Source organism: Cyclopterus lumpus, chromosome 9 (genome assembly GCF_009769545.1).
Source record: "Cyclopterus lumpus isolate fCycLum1 chromosome 9, fCycLum1.pri, whole genome shotgun sequence".
In the NCBI taxonomy this organism is placed as follows: domain Eukaryota; kingdom Metazoa; phylum Chordata; class Actinopteri; order Perciformes; family Cyclopteridae; genus Cyclopterus; species Cyclopterus lumpus.
In genome coordinates, this window is record NC_046974.1 from 13,073,792 (window position 1) to 13,101,122 (window position 27,331).

Sequence of the window (27,331 nt, forward strand, 5' to 3'; positions counted from 1 at the left end):
ACAGCTGTTGTCATCAGTGTCGAGGCCACTGAGCTGTGAAGTTGTTGTCAGGGAGGGTGCTGTCTACTTCACAGGCCACACAGACAAGTCATCGCCTGAGTAGGAGGCCTGCCGGAGCTACTGTACTGTACGTTTGAAATCAAGCTGGAGATACATCTGAGAGTGTAGGCGAGATTTAGCCTGGATTATGGTGTAGGGGTGAGTGCTTGGCGAGTGCTTCAAGTCCTGTTGACTCTGGTGAGCTCCTCCACATTCCCCAGCTTGGTGATAAGAGAGTGTATCAGAAGAAGTGGACTGCTGATATTCTTCAGGCCAAAGCACACACAGCACTGTAACCTCTCAAGTCGGGTATAAAGGAGCAGACTGTAGGAATTTGAAATGTTGAATAAGTGATACTCTTTTATTTATTGCTAATTAATGGCTGGTTTTATCACACTGGGCAAAAAGGTTTAACTTCAGAAGGCTTGAGTTGCTTATAAACTACACACTATCACTGGTGTGTACCAATGTGTCCTTCTCATTGAAATAAAGTCTCTGCGGCTCATTTAGTATCATGCATGTATGAATTAGCTTACCATTAATGTCCAGGCAAAGAATGTAACCCAATGGGATGTCTCCTGAGATTAGCTAAACCAATGCACCTGTGTATGCTTGTACTTTCTGGTTAGATGCACAACAAATTACAGTTATTCCTGCATCAATCATCCATGTACTGATTGATTTGAACATAGCAGAATTCCAGATGGACAGTAAAAAAAAAAAAAATCAAGTTATGTAGCAGTTTGTACAGGATATCACCAATAGATAATGTGAATAGAGAAACAAGCTTAATTCCAATAAACACCTTTTAGTCTTTTTAGACATGAGGTCGGAAAGTGAGATTGTTATCTAGTAACCTAATCAGGATTTGTTGTACATGCGTTCTTGTTTACTCGTCTTAATCCCATCACAGTATACATGAAAGTCAGTATTATACAGGAAAAGCATGTGTGTGTGTGTTTGAGTGTGAAAAGGACAAACAGGGAGGGAGAGACGGAAATAGTGGGCAGTGCCTCGTCTTTCATCGCTGCACTAATGAGCCCCGCGACAGACTGTAAAACTGCAGTATTGTTGTCTGGTCAACAAATCCAATACGGCTACTGACATCCAGAAATTGGACATTTAGAGTGGGACGCATAGGCACACAAAGACCACATACATTGTGACACACACATGCACACACACACACACACGCACACACACACACACACACACACATTGGAGATTATTCTTGTCCTCTGTCACACACATTTGATTAGTGAAATACATATAGTTCCAAGCTGATTTTTGCTGTCCGAATCATAGAGGTGTAAATGTATTCACCTTTTTAAAAGCTGTGAAGTTGTTGCAAAGTGAGCTGGCATGCGCTCAAAGAGCTGGGCAGAGCTGTCCATCGCTCTCTGCTTTGAGACAAACACAACAGACCTCCGCCTTTTGGTCTGAGGCCAGATAGCTTTTGCTCTATCATTATGACCTGCATCTATAATGCATATATGAGCGATTGCTCAGTAAGTGTGTGGACCAACAGCAAAACCCCCAATCTCTCTGATCTCTGAGTCTCTCCCAGCAATGCTGCACATTTTAATTATTTACTGGAAACCATTTTCTAAAACAATGTTCCTGCCTCAATTTAATCAAAATAGCTCATCTCATGGAAAGCGGACAAGAAAATGGTTAGGAGATGCCTGAGGTTCTACATGGTGTGAGGCAGCGTGGTCAAGAGCAGCAGTGACAGATCATTTTGGTAGGAAATGGGACCATAATGTCCCATGAGGTCTTGCCTACCACAGTGGCTTCTTGGTTAAAAGTGAATTAGACAAAAATGCAGCCACAACGTTGATGCTTTTGAGCTCCTGGAAGGAAATCCTCTACTGTGACCGGTCCAATGGGAGCAGGCTTTTTTTATGCTGTAGGAACATGGATCGCATTCCAACCAACATTGAACCAACCTATGTCCTGCCGAAACGCATCCGTCTCCTGACCTGTTTTAACCTCGCTATTCCCTCCTGACCAATAAGAAAAAACATCTTGGATTCAAAATCTAATGCAGGTTAGCTGATGGAGAGGGGCATCTCGCTGAATAGTTAAACACATGGGTGGGGGTGCTGCATGGGAAGACGGGAGAAAAGTGCAGCAGATAGTATTAAATTCAATCTTCAAAGGATGGCCAAGGAATTCATATTCATGGTTGGCTATGGCCGACGTTATCACAAGAAGAGTCATTTCAAACGAGAAGAATAATGACCACCAATTTCAGATCTGGCCAATATCTAATGTTGTTGAGTACCTGCATCTTGCTAGCCTCAAGCCCAGGTGGCTGATGGGATAAGATTTCCTATCTGTGTGCAGAAATAGCAAGCTGTGTCACACTGGAGGAGCCAGGTTTAGGAAATGTGTCTCCAGTCCACTCCCCTTAAACTTAGAGAAACCTGAAGTCTCAGTGTTAAATAAATAGTTAAACATGTCGGTATATAACTTAGAAGAGAAGATCGATACCACTCTCTCTCTCTCTCTCTCTCTCTCTCTGTTAAATTTGAAGCGACAGACATCAGGGGGTTAGCTTAGCTTAGCTGTAAGACTGGAAACAAGTGGAAACCTGGCCCTGTTCAAAGGTAACAAAATGGCAAATTATTATTTTTACATTTCGGTTTTTCATTGGATAAAACAAACAAAATAATATATGTTAATTAGTAAACTTAGAGGTGCTGGTAGGAAGAGGAAGCAAACGTACTATCTCTGAAAATGTAGGACTATTCATTTCGATGTATCATCATCATCCCGAGATGCATTTTCTCATCAACCTAATATCTTTTCCCTCCTCAGAGACCTCAAGCACAACTTAATCAGCACCATCATTCCTGGAGCCTTCCAGGGGCTTTCTGAGCTTCGGAAACTGTAAGTAGACATTAACATGATTCTGGTTCAGTGCAGCAAACATATTAACAGACATCATAAACACGTGCTTTTAAATTGCACATTGTAGTTTTTTTTTTTAAATCATACAAGCACTATTCACTATTCAGTAGTTGTTGAAAGAGACAAGCCCACATATCCACTCATTTCTTATGATACACTGTTTTGGCAGCTCATGGCAGATGCTCCTGGTGCTAGTGTGACAATAAAGGCCTTCTTCTCTAAGTGTTTCTGCCGATCCTTGCGGGGGGCTACAATGTCATCTCTGGTGTCTCGCGTCCACCACGGTGGAAACCTCATGGCCACGGCGTTTCTCCTCACACGTCATTAGAAGTGACAGGCTGCTCGCTCACTGTGCCTTTGGACATAGAGGTCTGGTTGTGGCGTGGGTCGGAGCTGGTCGTCTGTGCTGCACCGCGTGACTCCCCGTCCCTCCTCCCCCTGCTTGTGTTTTCCCTGCAAGGTCTGGGGCTTTTCAAAACAAACAGGGGGAGATAAACACATGCTCTGGACAGCTCTCTACTGGGTAGTGTCAGAGGTGCAACAGAGCAGATCCCTTTGTGGCTGTGGCTATACATCACACTTGGAGGTGGACTGCAGGACAGGGGCCCTGCTTCTACCCCATCAGTGATAAACCTTTACTGGGTCCCATGGAGTAGAGATAAGAGAAAGTGGCAGGGACTGTGTGCATGCTTATGTTTAACTTTCGAAGCTTTCAAGCTGTGGAAAATCTCTATTTATTTGATTATATACAAGACCAGGAAAGAGGTCCTGCACAGTTTTACCTTTCTATGTCGGATATGTGGCGTTTGATCTGATATCACAAAAACAACATGGGCATTGAAAGAGTCAAGATATCACAATCTGTGACTGTGACGAGTCCTCCGGATTCAAAAATAATCTACACATTCCTTTGTCTTTTCTCACTTTTAGCGACCTATCCAACAACCGCATTGGCTGCCTGACTGCAGACATGTTCCAGGGGTTAACCAATCTCACTAAACTGTAAGAGACCGATCCAATGAAAATATTGACTTTCTACGTTGTGGGAAGCTATATATATTATATATAGTTATATATTTGTGTGTACTGCTAGGAACCTCTCTGGCAACATCATATCGACCATGGACCCGGGAGTGTTTCAGGAGCTGCCGTCCCTCAAGCTTGTGTGAGTATTAGACAATGTCGGCATTGTAACCTCAACAAATTCACTCTCATGGCATACCATTCCATATAAGAATAAAACAATAAATATTCTTGACAAAATAAAGTGGATTTAAACTTAATATTTATCTTACCAAGGGTGGTTTCAAGTCGGTTTCAAGTCTGAAGAAAAACTGAGGATTTAGAAATGCTGATTTATTTGACACGTACTTTGACACGTAGTTTGGATAATTTCCTCAATGTATTATCTGTAGAAAAAGAAAAAAACATATTTCCTAGACAACCATAAAGTAGAAGATGAGTCTCTCTTTAAACATTTCAGATCTGAACACACATTTGCTTGATTTGATTATACTGCCAGTAATCTGTGACGTGTAACAGAAGTAGTGTTGGGGTGGCTGCAATTCAACATTTGTTGTCATTTGACAAATATGCAACGAAATAATTAAGTATTTCTTTGTCAAGCACCGGTATGATATATTGATCCTATAATGAAGAGATAACAGTGTATCTGAGCCAGGTAGAGTTAAAATAATGATAAATGACCATCACTTCTCTCTCCAGGAACTTCAACTCAGACTACCTGTCATGTGACTGCGGGTTGCGTTGGGTCCCGGGATTCTTTCGCAGCAGTTCAGCCCGACTGGGGGTTGAAACCCTGTGTGCCTATCCCAGGAGCCTGAAGGGGAAGCCCCTGCGAGGACTAAGGGAAAGCCAGCTGAGCTGTGGTGAGAGTCTGGCGAGAACGAGGCATATGAATGAGACGGTTCACCGCTTTGTTTCAGAGAACATTGGCTTGTGAATAACAATGACAGTACACTCATATCAGCGCTCAAGATCGTTCTTAGTATTTTTAAATATTACTATACCAAATGGGATTGAAAGAAATAAATCCCAGAAGCATCAGTGTATCAGTGAACCGCGTTGACAACTAATCCTGAGGGTTGCATTTGGGAATTGGTGCTGTGTCTGCATCTAATCTGCTCCAGGACAGCAGACTCATAATGGCTTCTGTGGAAACATTTAGCTGAGGTTGAGTAATGAGAGAGCAGCAGAAATTATTCAGAGTGATGATGTGTAACGGTCGTATCTTCGTCTTTTTCCACTATGTTGCTCAGGCGGTCCTCTGGAGCTGCACACCCTCTTACTACTGCCGTCCCAGCGCCAGGTGGTCTTCAAAGGTGATCGGCTGCCCTTCCATTGCACCGCCACCTTGGTGGACAAGATCACCACTTTACACTGGCGTCACAATGGTCAGCTGGTGACCTCTGACCCAGAGATGGGTGTCCAGCTGGAGAACAGTGTGCTGCACGACTGCACCTTCATCACCAGGTACAGGAACTTAATTTACTAATTTCAGACTGCTCTCTTTTGTCCTCTATGCGGTCTCTATTTAAACATTTATAACGTTTAATTATTGTGCAAAGAAAATTTGAGTGATCTGATACACTTAAAATGATGAATGTTTAACAAGTTTGGACACACAATGGGGCATGTGGCGATAATGTGTTGAATTCAGCTGTTTCTATCCTCTTTATCCAGTGAGCTTATTCTATTCAACGTACATGTGGAGGCCAAGGGAGAGTGGGAGTGTGTGGTTTCTACTGGGCGGGGAAATACATCTCGCAGTGTTGAAATATTGGTGCTGGAGAACAGTGCCTCCTTCTGTCCAGAGGATAACGTTGTCAACAACCGTGGGGAGTTCAGGTTAGTTACACTTCCACTAATTATTAGTACATGCTTAAAGATCCAGCAATCTTACTCTCCTATGGTTTTAATCCCCAGGTGGCCCAGAACTCTGGCAGGCATCACCTCACATCAGTACTGCCTGCAGCTGCGTTACCCCTCCATGTCTATGGAGGGAGGTATTGAACAGAAAAAAGCCTCCAGACAATGTGACTCTGGAAACTGGCAGGAGGCTGACTATTCAGACTGTCACTACACTAATGGCATCACCCGTGTCCTGCATACCTTCATCCTGGTCAGTAGTTCTTAGGTTTACTACATGACATGCTTCCTGTTGAGTAAACGCTATGTATTTAACCTCGCTGCTCTCTCTTCACAGAGGCCCATCAATGCATCCAATGCTGTCACCTTGGCTCATCAGGTGCGCACATACACCCTGGAGGCTGCAGGCTTCACTGACTCTGTGGATGTGTTGTATGTGGCGCAAATGATGGAGAAGTTTATGGATTATGTCAAACAGCTGCGAGAGGTGAGAAAGTTTCCCTTCCATATTTCAAATGGCTATATGCAAATATGTGTATATTACATTACTATCCTTTTATTGTAAAATGTCGATGTGTGTGTTCCAGTTGTCAGAGGTGTTGGTCGAGATGGGTAGCAACGTGATGCAGGTGGACGACCAGATCCTTACTCTAGCCCAGAGAGAAAAGAGAGCCTGCAGCTCCATCGTCTACTCTTTAGAGACATTGGCCTGGCCTCAGCTACACAGTCATGCTCAGGACTTCTCCATGGTAGGGACGACCATGCTACATTGTGTAACCTTTTTCACAAACTTTTTTTTTTAACAGAGCATGTAGAGCTTCTAGAGAATCTTACTAAATATGTGTATGGATCATTGTAACAATGTATGTGTAGTTTATGACATTTGGGAGTAATACCTTATATTTTCATCATGTTTGTGCCATGTAATGTGCCATGTAATACAGAAAAAACAATGGGATGTCCAGAAAATTTAGAAGCAAAATGTAAGCCATATTCTATTGTGTATCATTTATATTTGATTTTGATATGTGCAGGTGTCTAGAAACATTGTGATGGAGGCCCACTTCATTCGACCAGCCCACTTCACTGGCATAACCTGCACTGCTTATCAGCGTCGCGAGGACTTATTGGGCAGCCCGGGAATGGACACGTCAGAATCCGCTCATGAGCAGCTGCGTTTTCGCTGCAGCACCGGATCCCATAACACTTCCCTCAACAATTTCCCCCTAAAGGTAAGGTGTGGACACCAGATCTTGTCTCCACTTGTAGCTACGATTCCTGCAAACTGTGCCATCATTAACCGCATCTGCATTCACAGTTATTGAGGGTTACCGGTGGATTGAAATACAACATTTGCATGTGTTTTGTTTCTTCAGAATTCAGTAGCACTGGCCTCTGTGACTCTCCCAGCTACTCTGTTTCCTCCTGATGCTCCTGCGGACTGTAAGCTGCAGTTTGTAGCCTTCAGAACCGGCAGGTTTTTCCCACTCTCTGGAAACTCAAGCAACACTGGGGACCACTCTCGCCGACGTAGCGTCAACACTCCTGTCATATTTGTTGGCCTAGGTAAGAAAGCCTCTCAGCTTATTTTTTGAAACCACCTTTGTTTAAAAATACAGTTTAAAAAATGCTTTAATTGTATGCTTCTTTCAGTCTTGTTGTACATGGCCGTGTAAGATATGACATCATGTTATTTTACATTTTATATTTTTCTTTACATTTTATATTTTAAATTCTTGCACTGTGTTGATTGTTGGTGATTGTTTAATGTTATTGTCCAATGTTGCACCACCCGCCATGACACATTCCTTGTATGTGAAAACATACTTGGCAATAAAAGGTTCTGATTCTGATGTTAGAATATTTTTTGTGCTACGACTATGTAGATTAATTCTTCAACATCAATAATAATGTCTTGGGGTCAAATGTTTTTTTTTTTTTTTAACTATTTGAATTTAGAGACTGATCTATTGAAGAGGAAGCGGGAAGCCACTTTCCCAACCAACAGCAGTGCTAGCTTTGCAGATGATGGAATTGACCTAATCTGAGCTACTCGGCCTGACCAACCACACCACTGTTCCCTTTCCACTCACTTTTTCTTCACTTTGACAGTCTTTGCTATTCTTTTAGCTTTTTCCACATACTAATGAAAAGCACAGTTCATCACAGTCTCTGAGGGACATTGAGAGTCATTCTTAGAATTGTAGAAACTTTTCAAGCAATATGAAAGTAAATGAGACTAAGGGAATATAGAATGGGCATCTCAGATGGGCTAATACCTAAAATATATAAACTGTTCCCCTTCCTCTCCTCTGACAGACGGCTGCAGCAGGTGGAACCACTCAGAGCCCATATGGGTGTCGCTGCGCCACTTGTCTCCCGGTACTGATGCTGTGGCAGCCCAGTGGAGCCTCAGGGCTCTGGAGAAACAAGGAAGCTGGAGTCAGGAGGGCTGTCAGCTGGTCCACAGTGACAGCAGCACCTCCACAATGCGCTGCTCTCTGCTTAGCAACTATGCTGTGCTGCAGGTATGGTAGTCATGAGTATTTAATGTACCATCCATCCAGGATCAACAAGATTGAATCAGACTTTCATTGGACTTATTTGTGATTTTTTTTCTAGGAGGTGCCGGACTTCCCTAACTCCACACCCATCACTGTAAGGGTGCTTCACCCTGTGGTCTATGCCTGCACTGCAGTGCTGCTCCTTTGCCTCTTCACCATCATCATCACACACATACTACACCACAGGTACTGCAGTTTTTGTGCAGAAACAGACTTTTTGCTGCCATTTGTTATTGGCTTCTTTTCCTGATTATTTTGCTCTGTGCCCCTACAGTTCTATTCACATATCAAGAAAAAGCTGGCATACGTTACTTAATACCTGCTTCCACATTGCCATGACGACAGCCATTTACGCAGGAGGCATAAGTCTGACCAGCTACCCAGTGGTTTGTCAAGCAGTAAGTAATGAATTTAAACAGTCCCCTCATTTTTGTTTGTGGTGTGTTTAAGCTTGATGTCTTACCTGATTGTGAAATGTGACAGGTGGGCATTGCCCTGCACTACTCCTCGCTGTCGACCCTGCTGTGGATTGGAGTCAGCGCCAGGGTCATTTACAAAGAGGCTATGTGGAGAATACCACGGCAGCCGGAGGGAGAGTCTCCTGCTCCACCTACTCAGCGACCTATGCTCAGGTCAGTGAGCCAGCCACTTCCTGTACTATGAGATTGTTGTCTGCTGTCAATATGGTTTATGTTTTATACAGATGCAAGAGTGCTTTTGCATGGCCACCCAAACTGTGCACCATCAAAGTGGGTCATTGTGTCCAACAACTAAAGTCCCTCTGTTTTTGAGGAAACCTTTGAGGGACAGAAGAGAGTATTGCTGTAAGGCAAAAAAAAGCTATAAGCATGCATGAACTCTGAGTGGAGGAGGGGAGGAATGTATGAAACCAACATAACAGAAGCAGATGGGTCATCATAAATCTGAGCAGGATGATTCAGGGGGTGCACTGTCTTTTCAAATATCGCCTTCTATTTCTCCTCCCCCTGTGATCCTGAAACTGCGATCATACACTGACCTCGCTGACCCTCCCACTACCCCTTTGTTGCCCACTCAGTCACACAGGATCCGGCTGCAATAAATCACAGGCTTCTGGAGCCTATACTGACCCTTGTAAGACTCTGCCCACTATGAGTGTGAAGGAACACACAGCTCTGTTCAGATTATAGACAGCCAGAGAGACATAAAAACAGAAAAAGGAAATTTACACAGACATGCACACTTTAAATACATCGTAGCAGCCAAAGGTCACATAGCATCCTGTGGCACAAACAAGAACTGCTCTTTATTTCTCAAACTGCAGCTGGGAACTTGTGTTTGATATGTTTTTCTCGATTATTCAAGGTTCTATTTGATAGCCGGTGGAGTTCCTCTTATCATTTGTGGGATCACTGCAGCTGTCAATGTCAACAACTACGGCGACAACAGCCTTTAGTAAGTGCTTCTCTTTTTTTCTTGAGCCATTTGTCCCGAGACTTTTTATTGTTTTGGTGCTGAAGTGAATAATTCTGTGTGATATGTAGAACACATAGACGTGTCCTTGTTTTGCACTGACTCCTTTTCTGCCTCTTGCAGCTGCTGGCTGGTGTGGCGTCCCAGTCTGGGGTCTTTCTTTGTCCCTGCTGGCCTAGTGGTGTTGGTGACCTGGATCTATTTCCTGTGCACTGTGTTTCGCCTGAGGCACCGTGTGGCCAAAGAATGCACAGGAACCACCCTGTCCACTCCTGTGACTGAAAGCCAGCCTGCACTGGCAGGAAGCACTAGCCTCCTCTCCACAGACTCAGTGGTGGGACCTATGAACCCTGTTGTCGTGCCGGAGGACCAATACTCACTGAAGACACAGTTCTTGGTGCTGGTGGCAACCCACTTCCTGTTTGTGGTTCTGTGGTGTTGTGGAGCCATGGCAATGTGGCTGACAGGGCACATTAGCTTGTTGTTTAGCTGTCTTTATGGGATAGCTGCCACAGTTCTGGGGGTGTTTCTGGTGGTGCACCACTGCTTTCGACGGCTGGATGTGCAGGCCTCATGGATGGTGTGTTGCCCAGGCTATCGCCGCTCACATCCCATGTCTACTTACACGCACACCTGTACGACTGGGAGTGGAGTGCAGACCTCTGAGCAGGGATCACAACTTTTCATCAACTGCCATCCACCAGGTGACTCTCATAACTCCTCATCAGCGCGGTCATCATCCACGCCAAGTGGAATCAGCAGTGTGGGCCCCGGGCCCTGCAAGCTCACCAACCTGCTGCAGGTGGCACAAGACAATCCGAACAACACTTCACGTGCCCCTGCCGGCAACAACACTAGCACCAGTACCGACAACAACACCAAGCCAACAAACAATGTTCTGCCCATCATTAACTCTGCAGCCCCAGTGCATCCCCAGAGAAGGAAAGTGATTAGCAGAACTAAACAAGGAAGCAGTCAGTATCACCATCGGAGTGAGGGCAGAGGTCACTATCGTCTCAAAGCTCTAAGGACTGCTGGTGGTGGGGGCAGCCTGGGAACTTTAGGACCCACTGGTTTAGAGCACCTCAGTTCTTCAAATGTTGTTCACAAACAGGCCACAAGTGAGAATGGCAGCATCCACCTTAGCCTTTCAGAGAACCAGGCCAGCCCGCTTACCAATGGGAAGCGCCTTGGACAGTCAGTGCCGACCAGTCCCTCAGAGGGAAGTGATGGGGGCAGCAGCGGGAGTCGCAAACCTTTCCCCCTGCTGCCTTCTATGGCCAGCAGAGCAGCCATGCACGGCACTCAGAGACGATGCGCCAGCAGAGACAATTTGAAATTAGAGAGAGACACTAAGCGCTGCTCCTATCCATTGAACAGTGTCACCACCACCGTGCCTGGGGCCGCTGCCCCAAATGGCACCCTCAAAAAGTCTGTGCTCGAGCTGGAACAGGATATGAGTGGTACAGACCAATCCCAGAGCTCCGTTGGAATGAAGAGTGGTTTGTGGAAAAGTGAAACCACAGTGTAACCTATACTTATGTGAACGCCTATGCATGACCTTAATGGACTAGATTGATTGGGTTATGTTTTAATGGTCTCTTGATTATAATAAATATATAATTTAAGATGTAAAATCATTAAGGTATCCAGGACCCTAAACTGGTACTTTTTGCCTCTGTAGCATTAAAAGAGAAAAAATAAATGAGGCAGGTTTTTTACTGTCATTTTCAAACTTAAGATACTCATTTATTTTTAATATTTTCACAAATTAAAGGATATCTCTGGAATGGGCATATGATGTTGATTTTGGATGTCTAATGAAAGCTTTACTGTTTTAGTTTTTTTCTATGCATATCAACTATAGCATGAAATGGAGTGCAAGATGATCCAGATCCAAAGTACAGCTATATGCATTTAATCTGTGGACAATCTTTCATCCTTTTGTTTGCTTCAAGTAATTGTTTGTGTGGGTTCATACATGCTTTTGTATGATGTGTGTGTGTGTGTGTGTGTGTGTGTGTGTGTACGTGTGTGTACATGCGTGCGTGCGTATGTATGTATGTATGTATGTATGTATGTATGTATGTATGTATGTATGCATGCATGCATAGACAGTAGGAGAGCAATTGCATGACTGCGGCTGTACAGAATCTCTGAGTGAATTAAAAAAAAGTATTGAGAATATTGACTATTGAATATATGCTAAAAGTGTTTTTGTTTTACTAAGCTCCCATCAGCACTGACACAGCTCCCCTTAACTAATGCATTCAGAAGGAATAAAAAACAGGGGGAAAAAATATATATATTTTTTTACCCAGTCACTTGATTACATTGTCACTTCCAGCAGAAGTCATTTTCTGGTCTAATGCAGGAATTACTGCCCCCTCTTGGATGGCAGAGATACTTTTCAGTTATTGTCAGGGATCTGAAATGTGTTACTTTGCAAGTCAGACAAATCTTGCAGGTTGTTTAAAGAGAATGTGTCCAACCCTTACTGCCATAACACTATTATTTATTCAGAGATATTGGTAATAAATATTTCTCAATGACAATCCACAAAATACTTTTCACGCATCAGAGGCCTGACCAAAGAACAGCACGCAGATCATAAGCTTTTTGAATAAAGTATATCAGAATGCTGCCTTCATATTAGAGTAGACTTACAAATGCCTAGGCCCTACTTCTGCTTATGTCAGTTTGATACATTTGCAATTCAGGAAATTACATTAACAGGAAATAATGTTTCTAAATGCAGCTCATTGTCACTTTTTTTTCTCCCTTTGTTCTTTGTGAGGAAGTCTTAATGAAATCCAGAGAAGGACATGTTGTTTGCTGTTAGAGTCAGGTGTTGTCAGTCTGCTGAGCATATACTCTGTGTGCAGTGTAGGCTTTTTGATCAGCCCCATGTATTCAGGATGTACACATGACAATTATCATCTAATCCATGTGACAGGAACTTGTATTGAACTTCTCGTTGACAAGTATAAACATTGAGGATAAGATAAGGATAAGGATGTTGATTGCCATTCTACAAAGATACAATTGAGATAGACTTGTCCTGTCCAGGATTGAGTATACATGTTGATGTCATTATGTTCAGGTACTTCATGCATCTGGAGTCATTACTCTTATTTCTGTGCACATCTGATTTTAGTATATAGTATATCTATCTATGTTATTCTACTATGACATGGAGTCGGTGAAGACCTTTTCATATTACACAAGCCGGTGGACAGATCAGGATATAGATACTATGACGGTGAGAGACACACGATTAAGTAATTGCATCCTGCTTCGTTCTGGATGACTTACAATTTTAGACCCAAAATAAAGTGATACAAATAATCTGTGTGGACGTCCTCTATTCTTTAAGTGCTGAATTGGTATCACTGAACTCAGTTCAGTGTCAATTGTTGTCCTTTTAAAGTCTTCTATTATTGCGAGAATAAACTACGTCTCAACCTCCTCCTCCTCCTCCACCGTCCAATCACTGACGGACTATAAAATAAATGGACTGAAATACTAGCCAATCAAGCGGCACAATACAGAGTATGGGTGGGACCTCTTAACATCAGGGAAGTGAAGTGTTTTCCCATTGCGGAGGCAAAACAAATGAACAGTTTCTATTAAAGAACCACCCAAAGGAATTAGTTAGTCGCACCGCAGTGGTTTCCTGGTCGGTCGGTGCTCGCGGTGAGTTGGTTAACTCGATGTTAACTCAACTCAAGTGTTATTTGAATCTTCGATAACGCGTTACGAAGAGTATTAATGACTACGACTTCAACCTGAGCTTCCTGAACCGAAGTCAAGCTCGGTAATCTAAACCTACAGCTGCAGAGGACGGCGAAGGGAGACGGGTTCGGCAGAAGGTTAGCCACCAGCCCGCCGTAGTAAGCTCTTTAATAAAAACGATTCGGATTAACTTTTGGTCAAAATTAACGTGCTTCGGAGATGTCTCTGGCCGACCAGAGCCAGCAGTGGTTCCCTACGAGTGTCCAGGTAACGGTCCATCAGGCTCGGAACCTGCGTGCCAAGGGGAAACATGGCACCAACGACGCCTACGCCATCATCCAGGTGGCCAAAGACAAGTTTTCGACCTCCGTCTCTGAGAAATGTGTCGATCCGGTGTGGAAAGAAGAGGCGTCGTTCGACCTGCCGCTCTTCCACCCGGGCAACGGCGACCGCTGCACGCTGTACGTCACCGCAATGCACCGGGCTCAGGTGGGGCTCGACAAGTTCTTGGGTCAAGCTGTGGTGAACTTACTGGATCTGCACGACAACACCCCTCGCAAAAAGACCGAGTAAGTGTCTACTGTCACTCATAACACTCTTCCACAAAAGCCTGGAAACTCATTTGGTATTTGGTGAGTTCCCTGAGTTTATTATGTGTGGTAGTTATGATTTACACAGAGGTGTCCTCCACTTCTACAGGCAAACGAAGCAGGTGTTTTTGTCTTTCTTCCAGCTTCAACCTTAATTCCAGTTTGGTAACAGTGCAGCATCACCCAGAACGTCTCTGACACTTTACTCAACCAAAATAGTCCACTTACTAAAATGTATGAAAATCATACGACTTGGAGTTAACTTAAAGCAAAGATAAATTGTAAGGTGGTCCCTGACACCACCATATCCCTGGGGTTTTATTGATTTGAAATTAAAATGTTAAGATTGATATTGTAGCCTTCGTTTGAGCATGCTCTATGCCCCAATAGGTTAGACTCGGAAGAAGCAGGATGGCTCAAAACAAGTACTGCTAAACCTGCCTCAGTGTTTTTGTGAATGATTTAGCAAATGTATCTTACAAATGTTGGAGTATCTAATTTACTTTAACCCTTAATCTTTATAAAACTTTAACGTAGCTGTTGTGGCTAATACTTTCCTGATTTATAATTTGTAGACCGATTGTAATCCAAAATATAAAACGCAACAAGTTCCTCATAGTAAGCAGGGGGCACGTTTTAGTCTTTTATGTATTCATTATTTGAGACGGACAATATATCTTTAAATTTGAAAATGAGTTGATAATTAGTCAATCCTATAGGAGCATTGCTGGAATTGTACGTTCATCCATCCTTGAGTTTAAATTGAACATCAGACGTTTAGTCCATCTAATCAAGCCAAGTCTAATTTTATAAACAAGTAGAGACACAAATGAACCTTTTACTCAAAATACACTTAAAGTCATGAAAAACACAATTAACCTTAAACGTTAATGTGATGGAACCTCCCTCCCCTTCTTTCTCTGATCAGTGTCTTAATAGAAAAACTGAAATTGATGGAGATTGTGGGTGAGACTGAGACTTTTACTTCATAAATTGGTCTGATGCCAATGTTATAACTGCTGTTAATCTTGTACATTCCTCAGGGATATTAACTAGCTTTACTAACTAACAAATGCGTCAGCTCACACCCAGATATGTTTCATGATGACATGTGGTTTGACGTAGTATGGGTGTGACGAGAATCAAAATGAAACACTGAATTGGTGTTGATTTTGGATATACACACCCTTTTATGTAAGAGTATTTTTAAAGATAGACATGGTTTAATGTAGACTTCCAAATGTGACCTTTTGTAAAGACTGAGTGAGGTTGTTAGTTGCCAGTTATCACTCCACTCAGCTTTGATACAGCACTTGTATGACCTCATTCGCTTAGTTATTGTACTGTCGTATCTGAAATGTTATCTTGTGTTTGCTCAGTAAGACACTTGAGACACTTTAATGGCAACGTTCATTCCATGAGCTTTCCTGTCCATGTCTGAAGTCCTTCACTCTCCCTGCTTGGCTCAGTCCTTTAGGATCCAGTATGCAGGGTACTGGATGTTGCTGTTTTCGCCTTGAAGCGAGTGGTGTTGGATTACTGTCCTGCTTGCCTGTCCTGGGTGTGACATCGAGGACTTTGTTATCCTGCTGAAAGGGAGCTTTGCTGTTGACTCAAACATGACACGGTGTATTCTAGAAGAAAATAGGTTATAGAGTGCCATATATTTGAGCTTGTATGAGAAAAGGAGTCATTTATTATCACAAATCATCAGACATATTATTAAATTCAGATTTTTATGGATGCAGCTAATTATTTATTACAACATTGATCAATCAAGGGCTTATTTATCAATCACTCTATCATTTGTTTGGTCGATACAATTTCAGTCACAATTTTGTTTTCAAGCCCAAATTGACAAGACTTATTTTATCCAACTCATGGTCCAAAACCCAAATATATTCAGTTTACAATTACTTAACAAAAAGCAACACATTCTTACAATTTAGAGCCTTACACCAGTGAATGTAACAACACATTGATTTAAAATGATTGCTTACATATTGGATAATTGTTGCAGAAGGGTCAGGTTATTATTTCTGTTCAGCCACCTGTAAACAAAGAGCAAAGCAGTGGAACAAAAAATATCTCCCATCCTGATTTACTTTTGTCATCAACCAAACATGAGAATCACTTTTTTAGAGAATTCAAACAATATGATCTTATACGTCTTCCTGTAGTGTCTATATAGATGATTTTATTTATTTATTGTTACGTTATTACTCAGTATTGCCACCTCTTTATTTCATAGCCTGAATCCACTCTGGTGTCCACATACAATACATACAAGTCTCTCTTGTTAATCATTAGTCATGAAAAGAGAAGTGCTCTTGACAATTAACTGAGGAACCTGTCCAGCAGGACTGGGTAGAACGTGTCTTTGGTATGGCTCTGCATTTCTAGGCAAACAACAGAACATGTACGTACACCCTGACCGTCTGTTAAAAATGCATTGTCTCCATACAGCCAGCTGTGTGGCCCTCCCTTCTGTAATAGATATAGGCAAGACAAGAAAAGCACCTTGATTGGCCTGAGAAAGTGTGATCTCTCTGTCCTTGTGGTTGGACCCAGTTACTCATTGTTTGACTTGGCATGCTTGGTTTAGGGTGGGAAATGAGAAATGTTTGAATTAGGCTCTGTGTGACTTTCAATACATCATGTACTGCACCTCCCTGTGTGTTTGAGGCATGTTGGTTAACTCTCATGCTTGTTTCCTGACTGAAGATTCTGTCTGGTTGTCTGCTACCGGGCATGACACTAAAATAGATGTTGCAGTGGTAAACTCCATATGAACTTCAGATATCTTTCTGGTTAATGCCGCAACATGTTTTGTATTTTTAATTGAATGTTTCTCTTCACTATGCTTCAGATGATCTCATACAAGGTTAGATTGAACTTTAGAAGGGCCCAACATCATGTTCTACCGAATGATCAAAGAGGAAATAAAACAGTGACCTTTTTTTATTTCAAAATGAGTTTAATAACAATTCAACCACTACCAAATGTGTATTTACAGTCCATTTTGCACATGTTTGCATACTATTCAAAACCTAAAATAACACAATATTACCACTTATTAGACTGTGATTTGCAACATTCTGCTACATGTAAGAAATACAAAATGAAGATCCATGAACTCCTATTTTAATTCCTTGAATACCCGAAAGGTGGGCCAGGTGAGGACAGGTGGAAAGTGAGGCAGGAACAGAACTGTAAATTGTATTGGACGATGTGATGCTTATTCATTTTTATCCAGTCAGAGTGGTTTTCAGTCCATACTCTCCATTCCTCAACCCGATAGGGGAATACTTTTCCTCATGGAAGTGGAAAGTTTATGACCACCAGCCTAATGATCAAATGAGTGAATGATGGATGTCTGGAAATAACTGCAGAATATTGTCAGGGATGGATTGCCCGTGCAAAGGAGAGGTGATGTGGATGAGAACTTGTGACCAAATGCAGAAGATAGGGTGGATTGGCACAATTGTATTTCTCATTTTGTAAATGGTCCTGTACTTCCGACCACTCAAAGCACTTTAACACTACAATGACCCTGCTCACCACTGAGCCACAGTCGCCCCAAAGCTGTAGCTATCATTTTTATATATATATATATATATTAATATACAACAATTAATCTAACATCCAGAATGCAGCAGGCGCATTCTGGATGTTAGATTAATTGTAGTATGTCGGTAAAGAGTTTTAACTTGTTTTGAAAAAAGTGAATTACTCTACAGATATGTGTTACTAATTGTAAAAAAACTGTAAGTGACACAGTTGGAGGGTTCTGCTGTGAAGCCGAGTTTTAAAATGGAAAAGCTTCTACATTACTAGTACATCTAATAATGGCAAGGGCAAGGCATCATTTGCCCAAGCATGAAGTGCAATGTTCTCCAGAACACTCCTACCTTTCACTTGCCACCAATGAGTGCTGATCCTGTGCAACAGAGGTGAGCCTGACAAAGCTGTAATCATCAGGCTTTATCTGAATGGCATGTTGCTCTGGACAGGAACTGCAACAAGCTGTACACGCGTTAATGTCTAACGAGACACACGGTTTAAGCATTTGAAGTTAGAACTATTAAGAACCAGTACATTATTTACATTATGTCTTTTTTTGATTCTTCAACTCTAATCAAGTTTTGTTTAAACCCTTGTGCCTCACTAGGGATATTTTAGCTTTTTATTTTTCATTAATTGTATCTGTGTTAATGCATGAAGTTTGGTAAGATTGTGAGAAGTTGAACCTTAACAATAAGGTAATAGGCTATTATAAGGTTAAAACTTTGAATAGTAATAATAGTTAGAAGTTAACATTTTTGAAGGGTATTGGAAGTAATGAAATAAAAACAATAATGGACATTTTACATGTCCTATAAATTAACAGGTGGAAATTTGACGTTTGTCAATACATGTTGACGTGTATTGTTTACATGGCAATTTTTTAGGGCCAATCAAATAACTGTAAAGGAGCACATGGCAGTTGAACATGAGATTCATAAGCCTCGGACATCAGTAAATATTTGTTTTGGATTAATCAATAAATTATTTAGTTTATGGAATTAAATACAATTGTGACGGTTTCCAAAGGTCACAGCGCCTTCTTCTAATTACTTCTTTTGTCCAACCAACAGAGCAATACCCAAAGATATTTAAATTACAAAGATATACTGTTGCGCAGTCAAAAGTATATTTGCTTGATAAATGACTTGGATTAAACAGTTATCAGGATTGTTGCCACTTAAGTTTATTGACTGCTTGTTTCAACATGTATCCATTCATTGTTCAAACAAACTATTAATTAGAAGTTTCACTTTACATAATGAAGACCTGCATCAGAAACTGTTCTTTACTACTCTTTCATTTGCATCTAGTTCCTGTACAAATCACCTTGTTTTATACAGTTTTTAGAACCATGAACTATTTATCTTGATAAATGTCCTATTTTGTCTCATTGTCTGACACCGACATATGTATCCCCATTTTGCCATGTTTTTTTGTATTGTCTCACGTATTGATGATGGGATAAGTTGTATGTCGTTCACATGCACTGCAACGGGAAATACACTGGGATGCATTTGGAATGTTTAAGTTTACAACAGTGAGATGGTCTAAATAGCAACAAGATATTTATAACATTTAAAATGTAAAAATCTTATCTGTTCTCTGGATATCCCAATAATCTGATTCATTCTTTCTGTTTGCAGTTGGTTCAAGCTGGTGGACAAGAGTGGAAAAGAGGACAAGGCGCGAGGCGAGTTCCTGCTAGATATCCAATTTATGAGAAACAACATGTCAGCTAGCATGTTAGACCTTTCAATGCAGGACAAACCGCGCTCCCGCATCTCCAAGCTGAAGGACAAAGTCCGTGGGAAGAAAAGGGATGGCTTCTCTGACTCTGCTTCAGCTATCGTTCCCTCTGTCAGTAAGGTCCTCACAGACAGCGAGGGAGAGGTTGACACACAGTCCCTCAATCAGTCCGAAGGAGTGAAGAAGAAATCTAAACTCAAAAGCCTCTTTGCTCCCAAATCAAACTTGCACCGTAACATCTCACAGTCCATGTCTACACTGGGGACTCTTCCAGAGAAGAATTCATCTATCAGTGGCAGCCGCTCATCTGGCCTCAATGTGGACTCTCCTGATGGTAACTTAATCTTTCTGTACTGTGTGTACTGTATGTTCACAGTTCTGTCTTACCTCTGATGCACAGTGCCAGTTAAATAGTGATGTTTTGTCTACAATGAAATCATGCTTCCTTGTCTCTTTCCTACAGTTAAAAAGAAATTCAAATTCCTGGGACACAAGCGAACAGGCAGCTCTGACAGCAAGCACTCTCTGGGTGCTTTCTCTCTTCTGGGTCGCTCCAAGCAGAGCAACAGTGACCTGAACAACCTGTGCATCAATGGCAGCCATGTGTACGCAGAGGAAACGGATCCCCAAAGTGGTTCGACTCTCAGTCTGAACAGCTCAGGCCAAGGATCTGTGGAGGACATCCGCAAACACACCTCAGAAGTCTCCGTAGATACATTTATAAGTGTACCAGTTCCCTCCTTTAAGCATGAGTCAACAGATAAGGCTATACTGGAGCAACAGCGTCATCAAGAGGAGGAGGAGAGAAGGCAGGCAGAAGAGAGGCACACAGCAGAGGCCAAGAGGGTGGAGGAGGAGAAGTACAGGGTAGAGGCCAAGAGGATGCAGGAGGAAGAGGAGCATGGACAACAAGAGGAACAGGAGAGGAAGAGACACTTCCTTGAAGATGAGGCAAGGAGGAAGAAACAGAGAGAGGAGGAGGAAGAAGAAAGGAGAAAGCAAGAGGAAGCGGCAGAATGCCAGAAGCTCGAGGAGGAGCGACGCAGATCTGACGATCTGAAACGACAGGAGGAGGCCTCCATGAGCGACAGGCTCTCGTCTCTGTTTGGAATGATCAGAAAGAAGGAGGAGAAAAAAGAGGAGCTACCCATAACGGCTCCTTTCAGCAATTCAGGAGATCCTGATAAACTGAGCTCCCACCCCTCAGCCAATCCATTCGAGGTCATTGATATTGGCATTGACAACGAAAGACCAGTGGATCACCAGAAATCCAGCGGCAACCCACAAACCCCCTCTGCCATGCTCTTCCTCAACCGTACTGCTAAAGTGTCTGCAGTCAAACCCAGGTAGGCCTTCTTCTCAAGTTACTCTGCACTTATGGTTTGTAATAAACCGTTATTATGACATAACATTTGCTGTTGGTTGCTTGTAGGGACACTATTCTTTGACTTGCATGACTAGAATTTGAATGCTACCATCAATAGGCAACTCCACATACTATTGTCTTTTTGTTGGTGTGTGCATTTTCTATAACCAAAAAAGGCCTAATACTAACAGTCCCTTTGCCAAGCCCCGCCTCCCTGCTGCTATTCCTTCAAGCTCACAGCTACCATAGAGCCCGTACTGTCACTTACTGCACTTTTCACAAATTCAGGAACAGCACTTCTTCCTCTTTATTCACTGTCACAATCATTAAATGGCAAAAGCAGCATGTGTATAAGTCAATGTAAAAAAAAAAATATATACCAATACTCTAAGAAGGGGCACATGTCAATTAGAAATGTTCTTTAAGAAAACCAACACACTTGTATCAGATTGTCACTTTAACACTGAAACGTGTGTGTGTGTGTGTGTGTGTGTGTGTGTGTGTGTGTGTGTGTGTGTGTGTGTGTGTTCAGACTCAACAGTGTGACTGTGTGACCAAAACTCTAAATTCAGTCCAACGGTTGATGGGCCAGTTTGACCAGTTTTGAGAATCTGGGTGTGGCTTGTCTTTGTCAGGTTTTTGTGGAACAGGTTGTAGACTCCCCAGAGCTCATAAGGAGTGTCTGGCCCGCAGTGTTACTTTCCTTGTAGAAGTCTGCGGTGATTGGAAATGAGATTTTCTTTATAATTGTTTGTGGACGGGATCTTTTATTCTTGAGTCTAATGGTAAGGGGCTTGTTCTTGCTATTGTCATTGATATAACAGTAGTCCTTGTTTTAAAAAATGTTCGCTAGATGGCAAATACCCTAAGGCATTTAAAGTTGCTTGTGTTGTTTATTGGTGATATTTTGTTAATGCCATGTTGGAATACTTAGTATAACCTTAGTAGAATAATCTTAAAGCAGAAATGTCACATTGTAGTTGTTTCTTATTGGACAGTCAATAAATGTCTCAATGTGAGCAAGTCGCAGGTAGAAAGAAAAACCGGAACGGAAAGACATGTGACGTTAAGACGTCTGTAGGTTGGCCATCAAGATTGAACAGTGGACCATTTTATAGATACTTTTTTTTTCTTAACTAATAGCAGTGTTTAGGAAAGTAGTTAAGACTATATATTGAACTGTCCAAGTGCTAAACTATGTGTTGTTATATATGGGTATTTAATAGTTTTTATTGTCATGCGAGATGCTAGTCAAGTTGGTGATGGGTTGTACATTGGTGGAAATGACTTTAGATAATGTGACGGTCATACTGACCTGCAGGCCTTGTTTTCACTCCTTGGCAGATATACTCAATCTTTGGAGTCTGAACCTGCTGAGTGCCAAACCCCCAGTCAGCTGTGTCCTTCCCCAGCAACCTCTGAATCCAACCTCCCTAGTGTGCCGTTTGACTCCCCTGATACTTTCTCCAGTTTCCGCTCATCTCTGGCTTTACCAAACATAAGTCAAAGCCCGTCTGGTTCTCCTCGTGGCAGCATAGAGGATTTGTCCACAGGATTTGTGGAATCTTCACTCATGGCGGAGAAGAAAAGAAGAGCTCCTGAGGCACCCTTGTACATAACACATGGGGACAAAACTGGAGGAAATACCGCTCCTTTCAGAGAGATCACTAACCCTGCATATGTAGAGAAAGATAACCCAGAACCAGGCAGAAAAATGTCTCTACCGCTTCCTGATTACAACACCCTATTTCCTGATAAGAGACATGGAGTGCAAGGCCACACCCGATGGGACCATATAATTGCTGAGGTCAATCAGAAACACAGGGACTTTGCAGAGATGAGTGTGGATGACCCAGAGGAGAATGAACCCACGTTTTCACTCCCACAGGAGAGTCCTGCTATGCAATTACTGAAGCATTACCAAACACAATCTCAGCAAACCAAACCCGTGTCAATAAAAAAAGCAGCAGCCCCAGTTCCCCCTAAACCAGTAGCACCTCCAGGCCCTCGATCAGTAACTGATTCCAGTCAAACACAGAGCCAGAATACTGCCAGCCAATCTCTCATGAGGCCTAATCTGCCCACAGTTTCAGAACCTGTAAACACAAGAAGAGAAAGTCTCTCAGAGTTTTCCAGGTTTGGCGCAAGGAGGGCGCTACGCCCATCACCTGGAGCAACACATGCACCCAGATCAGCTAGCCAAATGGACTTGAAAACAACCACACCAGACGATGAAAGAGAAGTGCAAGCCACTGTAAATATAGAGGCACCCACAGCTCAACCCAGACAGAGGGCTCGTGGCAAAGAGACAGTACAGCAAGAAGACTCTGCTCTGACACCAGTGGTCTCAGACAAATATATGAACAGTACCATCCAAACATTACCTAGTTCAGGTATGAGCAGCATGGTCACAAAAGGCAGGCAGGCAGAGCTTGACCCATTCCCCAGTACTGAGCTTCTCTCAAAAGACCCATGGGCACAGCTGAAGCCAAACCAAGAAGTAGATCCCTTTTCCACTGGCAGTGTACAAAAAGAGCAGACAGTTGAAGATCGCGGAATGACCCCAGACGATCTTGATAACATTTTTAGTCAAGAGAAACAGACAGATTTTGTTGCAGATTTTTATGGCAGCGAGTCAAACAAACACACTGAGTACGTGAAAAAAGATTCTCAAAATCAGGTCAGTCCTGTTTTCCATGGAGGGAATTCACAGAGACAAAAACAAAGTATTCCGTTCACAACTCACTCGGATAATAAGACTTCCAGGTCTCAACAAAAGCCTGTACATAAAGAAGAAACAACCATAACCACAGCTAATCAAGTCTACTCCGCAAAAAGTGTCAGGAATGGGTCCATAACACAGAAGCCTTCAGATGATGCGAGAACACATAGGGTATTTCATGGACGCGAAGATCAATTTGGAGCTGAACCTTTGAGGTCAACGTTGACGTCCTCGGAACCCCTCAAGCTAGATGTGGAGGAAGTGGAACCAGCATCTCCGGCAGGAGGTTTGTCTGTGGGAAAGGCATCTTTGCCGGCATTGGTCTCACCCTCTGATGTTCAGCCTGTCAGTGCTCAGAATAGCAATGGAGGTGGGCTAGCCTTAACTCCACGCAGGTGAGATTGAACAGGCAATTTACAAAGAATGCATTTGTGGACTGTGTTATCTAGACTTTGCATATGGCATCTGGCTTGCTGCTGTTGGATGGGGAAGCATAGATGGTGTTGGGATTTGCCGTGGGTGAGACTATTTTGAAAGCTTGTGGTTTTTAGGCAACTCTTTTTCATTTTTGAGTTTAATTCTGAATATTGCACTTGGATCAAAATGGGATGATGTGAAAAATATGTTAAGTTGTGCTAATTTGCAGTAATCCTTTTAAGGGTGTTACAATAATTGATGTGCTTTCTTTACAGGCCTCATCCTGTGAAGCCCATGAGCTCAGAGAGCCAGCATCCAATCAGCACCACTGCTGTGAAAGAGAAAAAGGTCCGCAAGAGCTCACCAGGGAAGGTTCAGGTACTGTTCTTCTTACCACAAGGTCCACTTGCCTTTTTCACTCAGCAAGGGAGGTTTTGCTCAGGTGTCAAAAACCAAGCAAAACTCTAGTAAGGAAGGCCATAAGATATGGTTTAAAGCGGAAAAGAAAGCGGACCAGGAGATATGAATTATATTTGTCAGTTGTTAAATATGTTTTCACAGTGCAAATGGCATGTCTAACCATCCCTTGACAATTCAATATGTATTAAATCGATCAATATGTTTTCATAGAATGCTTGTATTGAATTCACTTTTCCTCATTCCCTCCAGGTGGCCAACTCGGTGGATAGTGGTCCTTTCACTCAGCTGACACAGGAAGAGTTGATCACAATGGTGGTGAGGCAGCAAGCCGACCTGTCCAAGAAGGACTCTCAGATCGTGGAGCTCGAGGAGTACATTGACAACCTGCTGGTACGTGTCATAGACGAGCAGCCGGGCATCCTGCAATTTGATAAACCAGCGTAAGGTAACGGCTGCTGGCAGGCCAGAGTCCCACTTAAGGAGACGTTATGTTTGTTGTGTGTTTGTACTGTGGTTACTGTGTGCTCAGTAATGCGGTCTCATCTTAGAGCATATGCACTTTCTTAGCTTCAGGCATATTTTTTTGAGAATGCTGGATATTTTAATAACACATAATAATTAGCTGGGAAGCACAAATCAAACTTTTTCAGTACCGATATCTGGGCTTTGGGTATTGCCCGGTAGCGAGTACCGGTCGGATACCAGTGTTAACTTAATAAGCTGTGTGCCTCACTGTGAGGAGGTGACCGGGATCATTTGTTTATGTGTAAGGAAACATCAGGCTTGACTTAAACATGGCTTTCCTTACTTTGTTATGTGTTTGTTACAAAATGCAACCAATGAATACATAGATAAAAATGTTGTGTATTGTTATTTATTAAAATAATGGTACCCGGTAGCAGATTGGCCCACTGTCACACATACCAGATCCAGCTATTTGAGTTGGTATCGGACCGATATCTGATATCTGTATCGCTGCATCTTTAATAACAAGCAAGTAACACATCTTTATATGAGAAAATGAATGTATTTGTTTTGACACTATGGTACTGGGATTTGCTTTAAATATCTATTCTACTTGAGTGGAGCTTTATTTTATGTACTAATGATGTAGATACAAATTTGTGTTTTTTTTTTTCCAAAGATTATTATTATTATTATCTGGCCTTTTTGACTCTTTACACTGGGCTTTGTGTAACTTATTTATGTGCAATGAATGATGATATACATAACCTTAAACAACCATCCTAATTCAAGATTAAGATTGTTTGTATAACGGGCACATTGACTTTTACCACTGAAATCTTGTTTTGTGTTTCCTTTGTTGAACCTTTTGACATAATTTAAAAACATTCCTGCAATGTTTAACTCACCACAGATGAATGTCAGCTGGTCGTCCAGCTGTAAAAACATTATGTGCCTATTTCTGCTTCCAAGAGGTGTTATTTAGAATACCAGCAATAAATAAAAGCAAGCAGCTGCTATGTGTTGTGCATAGATTGAATTGCACGGCAGCAGGTATATCGTTTTTCTTTTATGTGACTGTTTTGAAGCCTGTGCACATTGTTTAAAATATTATGCAAGTAATCGTGGAGAATCAAACTCTTCTATAATAATGTGAGCGTTTGATCACTGTGGTCTTTGTGTTGTGATTGTTCAGTGAAAACCAAGAGATAATCAAAAACAAATGTTCAGAGACACTGTAATTGACTCAGTATCAGTAATAACCAACCAGCCTTGTTTTTGTAATTGAATTACACTAATAAATGAACATCTATGCCTTTTTATATGACGATATTTTATCTTTTTGCAGTCATTATAGCAATATTAATCTTGAGAATGTACGTGTGCCTTCAAAACGTCTTAATGAGTTGTGTTTCTGGATAGGCGAACGTACCGCCTGATGTACGAGCGATAGATGCATGTACAGCTTGGTGTACGAGCGTCTGTAGACGAACGTACCGCCTGATGTATGAGCGTCTGTAGGCGCACGTACAACATGATGTATGAGCGTCTGTAGGCGCACGTACAGCCTGATGTATGAGCGTCTGTAGATGCACGTACCGCCTGATGTATGAGCGTATGTAGGCAAACGTACCGCCTGATGTATGAGCGTCTGTAGGCGCACGTACAACATGATGTATGAGCGTCTGTAGGCGCACGTACAGCCTGATGTATGAGCGTCTGTAGATGCACGTACCGCCTGATGTATGAGCGTATGTAGGCAAACGTACCGCCTGATGTATGAGCGTCTGTAGGCGCACGTACAACATGATGTATGAGCGTCTGTAGGCGCACGTACAGCCTGATGTATGAGCGTCTGTAGATGCACGTACAGCCTGATGTATGAGTGTCTGTAGGCGCACGTACAGCCTGATGTATGAGCGTCTGTAGATACACGTACAGCCTGATGTATGAGCGTATGTAGGCAAACGTACCGCCTGATGTATGAGCGTCTGTAGATGCACGTACAGCATGATGTATGAGCGTCTGTAGGCGAAAGTACCGCCTGATGTACGAGCGTCTGTAGATGCATGTACAGCTTGATGTACGAGCGTCTGTAGATGCACGTACCGCCTGATGTACGAGCGTCTGTAGGCGCACGTACAACATGATGTATGAGCGTCTGTAGATGCACGTACAGCCTGATGTATGAGCGTCTGTAGATGTACGTACAGCCTGATGTACGAGCGTCTGTATGTAATTCTACAGTCGATGTAAAACCTCTGAAGGATGTGACGCTGAGAAAATGTTTTATTTTAAATAAAGACATTCATTATTTCAATACATTCTTTGTATCTGTGATTACTTACAATTGGAAATAAATATAACTGTCACTACATAATTGTGATTTTATAAGCACTCAAACAAGCTACATAATGCTTTTAAAACTGCAATTTTCATATTC

At 42.3% G+C, this 27,331-nt stretch overlaps 2 protein-coding genes across 3 annotated transcripts in view; both read left to right on the forward strand.

Moving 5' to 3' along the window:
* The window catches only part of adgra2 (adhesion G protein-coupled receptor A2), a 33,991-nt gene extending 22,116 nt beyond the window's left edge, over positions 1 to 11,875 (forward strand). The window contains exons 3-19 of the mRNA XM_034541729.1: positions 2,863 to 2,934; positions 3,886 to 3,957; positions 4,049 to 4,120; positions 4,681 to 4,844; positions 5,235 to 5,448; positions 5,659 to 5,823; positions 5,902 to 6,097; positions 6,182 to 6,331; positions 6,432 to 6,593; positions 6,879 to 7,076; positions 7,221 to 7,410; positions 8,164 to 8,372; positions 8,467 to 8,594; positions 8,683 to 8,806; positions 8,892 to 9,040; positions 9,753 to 9,842; positions 9,984 to 11,875. Coding sequence (XP_034397620.1) covers positions 2,863 to 2,934; positions 3,886 to 3,957; positions 4,049 to 4,120; positions 4,681 to 4,844; positions 5,235 to 5,448; positions 5,659 to 5,823; positions 5,902 to 6,097; positions 6,182 to 6,331; positions 6,432 to 6,593; positions 6,879 to 7,076; positions 7,221 to 7,410; positions 8,164 to 8,372; positions 8,467 to 8,594; positions 8,683 to 8,806; positions 8,892 to 9,040; positions 9,753 to 9,842; positions 9,984 to 11,391 — 3,763 coding nt within the window. The 3' untranslated portion in view covers positions 11,392 to 11,875. The remainder of the gene's footprint in view (positions 1 to 2,862; positions 2,935 to 3,885; positions 3,958 to 4,048; positions 4,121 to 4,680; positions 4,845 to 5,234; positions 5,449 to 5,658; positions 5,824 to 5,901; positions 6,098 to 6,181; positions 6,332 to 6,431; positions 6,594 to 6,878; positions 7,077 to 7,220; positions 7,411 to 8,163; positions 8,373 to 8,466; positions 8,595 to 8,682; positions 8,807 to 8,891; positions 9,041 to 9,752; positions 9,843 to 9,983) is intronic.
* Positions 11,876 to 13,416: 1,541 nt separating this feature from the next.
* On the forward strand, positions 13,417 to 27,212 carry rab11fip1a (RAB11 family interacting protein 1 (class I) a). Of its 2 annotated transcripts, XM_034541222.1 has the most exons (6): positions 13,417 to 14,164; positions 19,396 to 19,832; positions 19,962 to 20,844; positions 22,209 to 23,981; positions 24,279 to 24,381; positions 24,673 to 27,212. In XM_034541222.1, exons 1-6 carry the CDS (start codon positions 13,815 to 13,817, stop codon positions 24,865 to 24,867), a joined length of 3,741 nt encoding a protein of 1,246 aa, XP_034397113.1. In that variant the 5' UTR covers positions 13,417 to 13,814; the 3' UTR covers positions 24,868 to 27,212. The 2 variants fall into 2 exon arrangements, with proteins under 2 accessions (XP_034397113.1, XP_034397114.1); XM_034541223.1 differs by lacking the exon at positions 22,209 to 23,981.
* The last annotated feature ends 119 nt before the right edge of the window (positions 27,213 to 27,331 follow it).